At 42.6% G+C, this 10676-nt stretch overlaps 1 protein-coding gene across 3 annotated transcripts in view; it reads left to right on the top strand.

Annotated features, from left to right (window-relative positions):
- The window catches only part of FAM120A (family with sequence similarity 120A), a 116977-nt gene that overhangs the window by 86040 nt on the left and 20261 nt on the right, over window positions 1–10676 (top strand). For all 3 annotated transcript variants that reach the window (XM_023187813.1, XM_026447181.1, XM_026447182.2), the window contains exon 11: window positions 7368–7617. In XM_023187813.1, coding sequence (XP_023043581.1) covers window positions 7368–7617 — 250 coding nt within the window. The remainder of the gene's footprint in view (window positions 1–7367; window positions 7618–10676) is intronic.

Genomic DNA, 10676 nt, shown 5'->3' on the forward strand with positions numbered 1-10676 from the left:
TTGTTTGAGAATTGAGTAATGTGCACAGTGTGATCTATGTTCATGAACATTGCATGCATTAAAATGCCTTCCATATAACCTGTTCATTAGATTTTAGCTGATTAAATACTGACCCTGCTCGGACCATTGATTTAAACTTCATTACTTGAAATACCTATTAATTGGTAACACATATTTGTACTAAGGAGAGTGCTACAGCTTCTTGACAATCTAAATAGGATAGGAGAATGTCTGATTGTGCCACAATGAAGCTGACATTGAAAAGTTTCTCAGGAGTTCTTGATTGACAAGATGGAACAATGATTGTATTTAGATCTTGTTGAAATTTGCTGTCTAATCTATGGCCACTCTTGGACCACATGTAGGTTGAATGAAATTATTGTCATACTGGAAGATCCATAAGCCAAAGAAAGAGTCCTGGGAGGCCCTGTCCCTGTGAAGGATTGTTCTCCCCCAACCCTGCTTCCTTGACTTTCCGAAGTGATCTGGCAACCCAGCCCTCTGCATATGGACTCCAGAGAGAGCCTGCTGCTCCAGCAGCTGGTGTGGCCATTTCTGAATGGAAAATCTGTGATCTAAAATAGCTTCAGAACCTTATCTGCACAGCTGTATGTTCCTGTTAATGGTCACTGTAACAATAAAGAATGTCCCAAGATGACCTTATTATCGGAGAGAACTATTCAAAAGGCAAGCATGTTGAAGTCTTAAGGGTTGCTTAAAAATATTTAACTCTCAGCAGATTTAAGTCATGTATATTCATTTGGAAACCTAGTCAGTGATTAAGGCATATGGTCAGGTGTTCATGATTTATAGCTGGCTTTCCTGTGATTTACCAAACTTTCATTTTTAAAGTCACTATATGGCGAAAGTAGGATATGAGACCCTCAACAATTTCTAGCCCTTCTGCTCCTGAACTAGATGATAGCAAAAAAAAGAAAAGAAAATTCCAGCCTTTTGAAAGTCATGTTGTATTATGTGCTGGCAATTTATTTTCCACACCTTTTTTTCCATCCTTAAGTTCTATAATTTCACTTCTAGGAAATTCAGAAGAATATTTGCTTATCATGGCAGTATATGCCTTGGAATTCTAAGCCCTCTCAGTGGTGTACGTAGAAGAGAACTATTAACACCCAGGGGCATGCAGATTCCTCCAGACGTGATCCACGGTTGATAGTGGCACCTGCTGGTAGGGAAGGTGGAACCCAGAGACCTTTTCTGTTGATGCTGGAATAAAGGCTGGGCCTGGAGATGTGTCTGGGGTCTGACGCAGGAGCTCCTGGCTTTGAAGCCCTCACCTTGCAAAAATACAGATCCTGTGGCGAGTTTCTTCTACTCGTTCCTGTGGTGGAGGTGTTTATGTGCCTCAGTGGCTTTTCCTCCTTCAGAGTGCCTCTTGTCGCTCCCAGTCACTGGGGTTCTTTCTCTCCAAGGGTCAGTGGGAGAGGCTGCAGTGGCTTGAGGGCAAATGAGACGGAATAAAAGGCCTACATTTAAAAAGATTGTAGGGTAATAAGTATCCCCAGCTATAATTGAAGAGCACAAAGTTCAGAAAGTAAAGCTTAGTGATTTACACATTTTTAAAACTAACATCATCTTAATAAAATTGGCTTTTGTTTCTTGCCTCCCATTTCCTACAAAAGTCTTCCCTAGTACCTCAAAATTAAGTAAGTAAGAGAAACAGGCTTATAAAAAGTAGACAGATAAAAATTATACACACATGAAATAAATATGTGGAATGAGGGAGCAAGTTTATAGATGAGTACTATTTTTATGAAAGATTTTCCTGTATTTATTCCTGTATTTTTTTTTTTTTTTTTGAGACGGAGTCTCGCTCTGTCGCCCAGGCTGGAGTGCAGTGGCCGGATCTCAGCTCACTGCAAGCTCCGCCTCACGGGTTCACGCCATTCTCCTGCCTCAGCCTCCCGAGTAGCTGGGACTACAGGCGCCCGCCACCTCGCCCAGCTAGTTTTTTGTATTTTTTAGTAGAGACGGGGTTTCACCGTGTTAGCCAGGATGGTCTCGATCTCCTGACCTCGTGATCCGCCCGTCTCGGCCTCCCAAAGTGCTGGGATTACAGGCTTGAGCCACCGCGCCCGGCCTATTCCTGTATTTTTAAACCACCAAGAAAAGCCGAAAGGAGCATTTTTTCCTGGTCTAGTTTGCTTTAAAAATGTTTTTATTTGTGCCAATAATTGGAATTGCTAATAAAAAGTAAACTAAGTATGCTCACTGTGGATTATATTATGAAATAGAATACTTTAATCAATATTACTGTACTGATTTAATATTGTGAAAATTGGTATTGTAAACATTTTTCCCACGATTTCTATGAAGGCTGCTCATAAGTCTGTCTGAATTTCTTTATTCTACAAAGCTTTCTAGGAGAAGCATTAAGGTTTTTTTCACAGAACTTTGAGTAGACCTAGCACAGCAGACGAATTGCTTAGGAAGGCAAATGATATGACAGGCCAATTTGTGATATTACTCTTTTGGATTAATATTTGTTTCATAAGTCCTCGTACTCTTTTTTTTTTTAACCAGTGTTACTTGCCAATCCTTGAGCTTTTGAGTTTCTAATATATTATGAATAACATACGTGGAATGAGGAATATGAACAGCATTTATCTGCATGTCTGTAATACCGTGTTCTGCTACATGTCCTGTGCCTTACTAAGCATTTATATTTTTGTGGACAGTGGGCTGCTCCATCCTCAAATATCAAAGGTTGAAGAAAATATCCACAGCCTTTTACCTTTGAGAATTACAGAGGGTGTTTACAGACGTATCAGCCTGAGGAAGAGAACCCAACGTGCTACCTACACGCTGGGGCTGCTTAGAAATTAGGCGGCAGTTTTTCTATTAGAAGGAAAAAAAACAGTCTTCATTGTATCCACTTTTCTGTTTCTGTCCTAGTATAAATGAGTTGGAGGTTTTTGTTGTTGTTTATAATAATAACAACCCCAGGAAAGCTCGTCAAGTATAATAGTGGCTGCTCCCTAAATACACACAACCAGAGTCTAGTCGGCCACCACCTTGGAAGCCATTCATCTGCCTGCGTCTCTTCCTAACCTATGAACACGTGTGCATGCATGCTGCAGTTCTCTCTCCTGTGTTCTTAGTGGGCACTGCTAATTAATGGTCGTGCTCTGGCACTGAGCTTAGAGACATACTTTATAATATGATCTTATAGGCGGCCACTCTAGCAAGTTGGGATTGGCTTACACAATGAACCTGGGCTGGGGTAGATCCCAAAGTCAGCATTATAACAGATTTCCAAGGTGGCTTAGTTGTCATGTTAAGTGTGCTCCTAAAAGAAGATGATTAACATCTGATGGAAAATATTGAGTTTTTTACTGACAACTTAAAGTACGATAGTATTTTATGGCCCCAAATGATATTTTGAAGGGGTGCTTTCTGTAAGGAAAACGCATTATAAATTTAGCCTCCAGTAACATGTCTGTCCTAGAGTTGTTTTTGCCAGTGTAAAAATATGGTTTAGTTTAAGGTAAGGAAGACAGTTTAATATTCAGTCTTTCAGAAGTAGGCTACTTCCTGAAGTAGTGAATTTTTCTGACAGTGAAAAGATGAGATTAATATTTGTTGATGGTGATACATGAGCTGACCTCCAGGAATCTTACTGTTTTAATAAGATGCAGTAGGAACATGTTTCTCTTCAAAACTACCAGTACAGAGTTCATTTTACACTACCATGCTCTAAGGCCCAGACGGTACCCACCCAGGATGTGCTGGAGCCTAGTGCCATGGGCAAGCCCACATACCCCCAGGTTTCTGTAAAAACTCAGATGACTTGCTGTGCTGGGTACTTTGTACTTGCTTATATTTCCTGTGGGTTGAGTAATACGGTGAGGGCTAAGAAGTCCTCCCTCCTGGGCAACAGTGACTCTTCGGAAGAAAGCAGAGCCCAGAGAGAGAGGAGCAGCAGGCGTTCTCATCTCTAGTGGCTGCCCTCCCGCTGCCCCTTTGCAGGGGACTTGTAAAACAGAGCCAGGCGTTTTTCTTTCCTCAACTTCTTCCACTCTTGAGGCTGCTGTTTCAACCTGAAAATTGGATGTCCCTTGGAATTCTTCATAAACACTCATTTGTAATTAATTTAATGTAAGTAATGTATAAAATGTGAATGGATCTCATGATCTCTACATAATGAGGGGTGCTAGGTGTTTTTCATGTGTAATCATGAGGACTGTGTTGCAAAGTTAGGTGTTACCTCTTATCTGAGTCCCTGGATCTAGGCCCAGGTCTGAGAACCCAAGGCGACCGTCCCTCTCAAGCACATGCCTGTGCAGATCTCCTGCTTCCCCCTGTCCCAGCTCTACCTGGCACATAGTAGTTGCTCCGTAAATACTTATTAACTGATTGGCCTAAGGTTCCACCTCTGTTCTCCGGTGGAATACTCAAAAGTTCTCTAACTATTAGAGATGAGCACCTTTGCTTCTGGAGCAAGCCTTTGTGTCAGTCGCGTCTATTTTCTTTGATAAAGACATGTGTTTCCTGAACTGGACTTGCTGTTCTCGTCATGACTGTTGCACATGGGCAGCAACATGCTTAGTGCCGTGAAAGAGAACACTAACCCCCTCTGTCCCTACTGTGTCTACAGGCTTACCCAGGACACTTCTGAGCCCTTCTAGGACTCGGAGCAGCCTTTGGCTGGAGTCTTGCCATGAGTTCATCAACAAGGGTCCAGTTTCGGCTCTCAGGAGTGTGTTCACCTGTTTCCTGCTGGGCTGTGCCGAGTCTTGAGACACAGCACCAGGCCAGGCTCATTCAGGTACACAGGAGGCCCTCTGAGCTCTAATGGGGAGAGTTGTCAGAGCCTGCAGTTGGAGCGCATATTTCTGAGGGTACCATGCATTAGGACTGGTGCCTGTGACCTCCTCTTCACTTTGTGACCTAGGGCCTCACAGGATGAACTCTGCAGAGGCCTAAAGGTTTTAAAATTGAGAAGGAAAATCTACCAAAAAATAATTTTTTTTTCTAGAATGAAAACAAAACATGAATGATTGTTAAAATGATTAAAGAGAGGCAAGAACAGAGCCGATGAAAGGCAAAGAAAAAAATGACAAAGTTAAAGGCCAACTTAGTAAGACTGCCTCTCTTGAAAACCCCTAGGGGACTCCTGACATGCACCACATAAACCCATGCTCTGTGTGGGGGGTGTGTTTCAGTGTGTGTATTGTGGTATGTGTGTGGTGTGGTGGGCGTGTGTGTGAGGTGGGGTTTGTTGGGGGTATGTTGTGTGAAGTATGTGATGTGTGCATGGTATGAGATGTGTGATGTGTGTGTCCCATGTGTTCGTGAGGCGTGCTTATGTAATCTGATAGCAACATAGCATATTGGCGAACAGCTCATTCTGGAAGCTCCCCTTGCCTGTTGTTCTCCTGGGGTGAAGCAGCCTTGGTGTTGGGTCACAGGAGGGAAGGCAGGTCGGCTCACAGGAAGGCCTGTGCATGGTAGTGGTGGTTGTGGAGATGATCCTGTATGTTCTGACACTACTTCTGGAAAAGCTTCTGGAAGCTGAGCTGTGCTGGAGATCACAGGATCGGGGTGGGGGCGGTACCTTAGATTGTGCGTCCAACGACAGGGTATGCTTCCTGATGGAGACTTTAACTTTCTTGGTTTTATATCTGCACCTAAAAGTATTGAATAAAAACGAATAAGCATGTATTTATATATACATGTATGTCTGTTTTGACTTGATGGACTTTAAGCATTTGGAGTGTTTGAAATATTTCTTTAACATCTAAACACTAAGATATTCAAATGTAAATGAAAGATATTTGCCTAATGAGAGCAGTAACATTTTTGTAAAAGGAAACTTTTCAGTGACTGCCTTAACTTGTACCCCAGCTCTGCCCAGCAGGCTTCACATAAGGGGACACTATCTGGAGTTGGCTCCGCAAGGGCTTGTCACAGAGCCCTTGCCATGAGGTCTTGACTCAACGTGTTCCTATAGGTAACACTGTTACCTGACTTGTCAGGTATTGAAATGTGTTTAAGCATTTTTTTTCTGTTGCTGAGAAACTGTGTATCCAAGTTTCTAACTCCTGGCGTTTTTCATGACATTTTAAGAGATTATTGTATTGCCTGACTATATTTAGACTCAGTGGAACTGGAGATTAGCCAGTAATACATTTAACTCTGTCCTGCTTTTGGACTCTTCAGAATGCCTTAGGTATTACTTTAGAGAAGACAAGCCCAGATAGATTAATGTAATTTGGATAGAATTAATATGTTGAAGATAAAATTAGAGTTTATGACAGCCTCCTGGTCTCCGTACAGCCACTGGCCTTGGAGTGGGCCGTGCACTGGAGTGTGTTAGCCAGGGACGGTGCCTTTGCTCATGTGTAGCAGCACTGGGCAAGGGACCACAGCAGGCCCCGCTTTGGTTCTGGTGTTTATTCAACTAGAGTGAACCACTTGTTACTTATAAAATGCACACCCAGATTTCCAGATTTCCCTATGGGTTGTTACCTCAGTGCAGTTGATGAGATTTTAACATTCTACTGTGCAATATGGATTGTTTTTGTTTTATTTCCTTGTCATTGTTTTTTCCTTAATTTATGGGGAAATCAAGTGGGAAAACGTGCATGTTTATGTATTTGTAAGAATTAATTGACTAATAGCAAAACATCTGTGGATAAAAGGTATTGTTTCTGTATTATGTCAACTTAGAACTTCTTGTCTTTTTTGAGGCGAAATGTTGAATAACTTTACACTCTGTCTGAAGTCTTGCTGAATAGAGTTACTGTGTGCTGGCATCATCTGGGACTTCAAAACTTGGAATATTTATATCTACTTATGTTTTACTGGCCAGTCTTAAAAATAGAGTTTAACAGTTACATTTGTTGAAGTGGGAGGTTTAGTAAAGTGGCTACTGCATGCAAATTATTTCTCAAATCTAATTTATGAGGGTATTTATCCATGTAGAAAGGGATTAGCTGTCCAAATTGGATTTTGTGTGTTAAAATAATTAGATAACCACATACTTCTGTGAATTACACTAATTGTTAAAACTAAAACTATTTGTAGATATAAAATATTAAAATGGATTTTGTCGAACATCTTGATTTATACATACTAATTATATGAGAAAATCAAGTCATGATTTGATTGGATGAAACTTATTTGTGGCCTAACTGAAAATCTGAATGAGCCATTAATTGCACAGAGTAGAAGGGCAAACAGAATGCCCACAAGGACTCGATGATTGGTGGCTTGCTAAGGAGAGAATGCATTGTTACCTGAGAGGCCAATCTGCAGACCAGTTACTAGAGCTGCTTGTGTTTGTTGAGACTGAAAGTAGGTGAATGATGCATGAATGTGTCTTTTCTGGCTTTCTTTTTCTGTAGTCTCGCCAGTGATCATTAAAGAATGGGCAGCTTACAAAGGGAAGTCTCCCCAAACCCCGGAACTGGTTGAAGCTCTTGCCTTCAGGGAGTGGACCTGCCCCAACCTGAAGAGGCTGTGGTTGGGCAAGGCGGTGGAGGACAAGAACCGCAGGATGAGGGCCTTCCTGGCCTGCATGAGGTCGGACACCCCAGCCATGCTCAACCCTGCCAACGTGCCCACTCACCTCATGGTGCTCTGCTGCGTCTTACGGTGGGTGCCATGCATGGGAACTGGGACCTGGGTCCCAGCCAGGTGTAGGGGCCGTGACCACGGCGTCAGATGAGTTCGAGAAAGGATGTAAAGTTTATTCCTGATCAATCATGTTGTCTCTTGAAATTTATCCTCATCCTGTATTTATATATGTGATAGAAGTGTAGGTTATGTAAATGTAAAATATGTTTTAATTTATCTGATACAATATGTTTATAGGTATATTTTGTAAGCATGTATGGTATGTAAATATTATATAATGATTTTAAATATAGTTTATTATTTAAATATTGAAGATTTTGAAGGCTATAAGGGGGATTCTTGTTATATATTATTTGGAGTTCTTCTATAGGGAAAATGTGCCACTTCTTCCCCCTTCATTTATTTAATCATTTACAGTCACACATTGCTTAATCATGGGGATACATTTTGAGAAATGTATCATTAGGTGATTTTGTCATTGTGTAAAACATCATAGAGTATATTTATACAAACATGATGGTCAGTATTTATGTATCTAAATGTGAAAAAGGTAGAGTCAACATATATGGTATTATAATCTTATACCATTATATATGTGGTCCGTTGTTGACCAACACGTTAGTGTAGCACATGCCGTGTTTATATCAGTATGGGCTCCTTTCCTCTTTTTATAGGGTCATAATCAATTCACTTGGGGTTATATCCAGCTCTGCCTTATCCTTACTCACATTGTCCTGACTCTGGCCTTGGGAGGTCTCTTAGGTTGGCCCGTGTGACACACACCATCCTCTTGTTTTGGGAGAGCTTCCTTGCTTTTTTGCCCTATGAGATGCTTCAGGCATGCTTGTGTTTCCCTGCTCCAACGTCAGCCATCTCTCCAAAGAGCAGCCCTGGTTCCTCGTCATGAAAAAGGTGTCTGGAAACCAAGGTGTGGGTGCTGGTGTGGTCCTGCTGCTGGGATGTCTTTGTGTCTGTGCCTTCACAGCCCACAGCTCAGGTGTATGGGTAGATACTGTTGATGTTTTGAAGTTCAATTGAGTTGGGATGCATACTGGATGTTCTTTAGGTTTTGGAGTTGATTGGTTTGGTTTGGTTTTAAAAGAACCTCAAACATAGAGAAAAGTTGCAAGTACAACACAGAAACTTTTTTTTAACTTAAATACTTTACTGATTTTCTAACAATTGATGGCATTTTACTTCATAACCACCATAGAACCATTAAAATCAATCCACAGTGATGCTGTGGTCCGTTCCACCCTTCAGAGCTGTTAGACTTGTTGTCCCAACAGTGTCCTTTATGACAGGGAACCTGTTCCTGTTCCAGATTGTCTCTGCTTTCAGGAGTGATGCCCTGCCTGGGGATGCACACCTCCTTCTGTCCTGTTAGGCAGGACACTGGCTCTGAGGGTTTGCAGGGTGACTGTGGCTTCTCTGTGTGGAGCTGCTCTCACCTTTTGTAACTATCTCGTGTGGAAGAGCTTGGAGGCCCTGTAAAGGTTTCACTCCTCAGACAGCCAGCACATTTTTATCAGCGTGGACTCAGAGCCTCCTGTTTCTCTAGGAGTCTTCAGCTCACTGCGCCATCATCTGTTTTGATGTTCCCTTTGTCACCTTGCAAACTGGCCTTCATCATCTTCTCTGAGCACCTCCTTTCTTCTCCACAGATGTTCTGCTTGCCCCTGTGTCTCCCTGCCTCAGCTCTGGGATCCCCATTTCTCCAAGCAGCCCCAGTTCCTCCAAGTAGGGGATGGCATTTAGGAGTCAGGCTCTCAGAGTCGGAGGTTCCGTGCTGCGGGAACTTTGCCGCCCTGGCCCTCCCAGTGCAGCATGGGGGGGATCCACCCTAACATTGCTGCTGCGTATTCCTATATCTCATTAAAACAGTGGATTCACCCCGGTCTCCCCAAGCTGGCACAGTCCAGTGTCCCTCCCCTTGTTCCTAGGGTACGGTCTAGCATCCTGCTGCATTCATAGCTTCTGACTCTGGCAGTGAGAGGCTTGGCTGGGAAGCCCCATGGCCCCTTACTTGGTCAGGATCCCTGTGTGGCGCAGTCTCCATTGCCCCTGCTTCTTTTGGGACCCGTCTCACCCTCTGGGCTGGCACTGCTTTTGCAGGCACTGACCATCCCTCCCACTGGGACCCAACTACCTGACTTTAGGAAGGGAGGGACAGAGCTTATTCATGTTTTTATTTCCTGTTGGTTCTTAAATTGATAACAAATGTTAAGGCCAATAACTTACTTAGGAAGACTCAATTAAATGGAGATTGACTTAGCTCACAGTGTGTCAGCTGAACGTGATTTCCATTGAAGACTGACTGATGGGAAAGACTCCTTTTTTAAATTTTTTTTTTGAGACGGAGTTTTTTTGCTCTTGTCGCCCAGGCTGTAGTGCAATGGCGTGATCTTGGCTCACTGCAACCTCCGCCTCCTGGGTTCAAGTGATTCTCCTGCCTCAGCCTCCCAAGTAGCTGGGATTACAGGCATGCACCACCACCACACTTGGCTGATTTTTTGTATTTTTAGTAGAGACGGAGTTTCACCATGTTGGTCAGGCTGGTCTTGAACTCCTGACCTCAGGTGATCCGCCCACCTCGGCCTCCCAAAGTCCTGGAATTACAGACATGAACCACTGTGCCCAGCTGATTCCTTCTTTATTTTTGTTTTTAGAGGCTTCTGGTTTCCTCTGATGGCAAATTCAATTAAGGACATGTTTCTATCAATAACAATATTATATTCATAGAAAGTTTAAGACTTTGGATTCTGTGAGATCAAATTAGCAATAATGAATTTGATTTTTTTTTTGTATTTTTCTCTTCCAAGTTTAGTGTGATACATGGCCTTTAATCTAGCAGAGCACCTGACTGGCCACCATATACTTGACCTAAGGTACATACTGGGACCCTGAGTGAGGACACGCTCTGGGGCCCCGCGGCTACGGCAGAGGATGAGCTGCTATTGCACTATAGAGGGCTAGGGTCACATCATTTCAGCTTCGTGTTTAAGTTCATGCTCAGACTCTTGATGCTGTCCCATCTGCTTTTTTTTTTTTTTTTTTTTTTTTTTTTTTTTTTTTTT

The sequence above is a fragment of the Piliocolobus tephrosceles genome, chromosome 14, assembly GCF_002776525.5.
Source record: "Piliocolobus tephrosceles isolate RC106 chromosome 14, ASM277652v3, whole genome shotgun sequence".
Classification (NCBI taxonomy): domain Eukaryota; kingdom Metazoa; phylum Chordata; class Mammalia; order Primates; family Cercopithecidae; genus Piliocolobus; species Piliocolobus tephrosceles.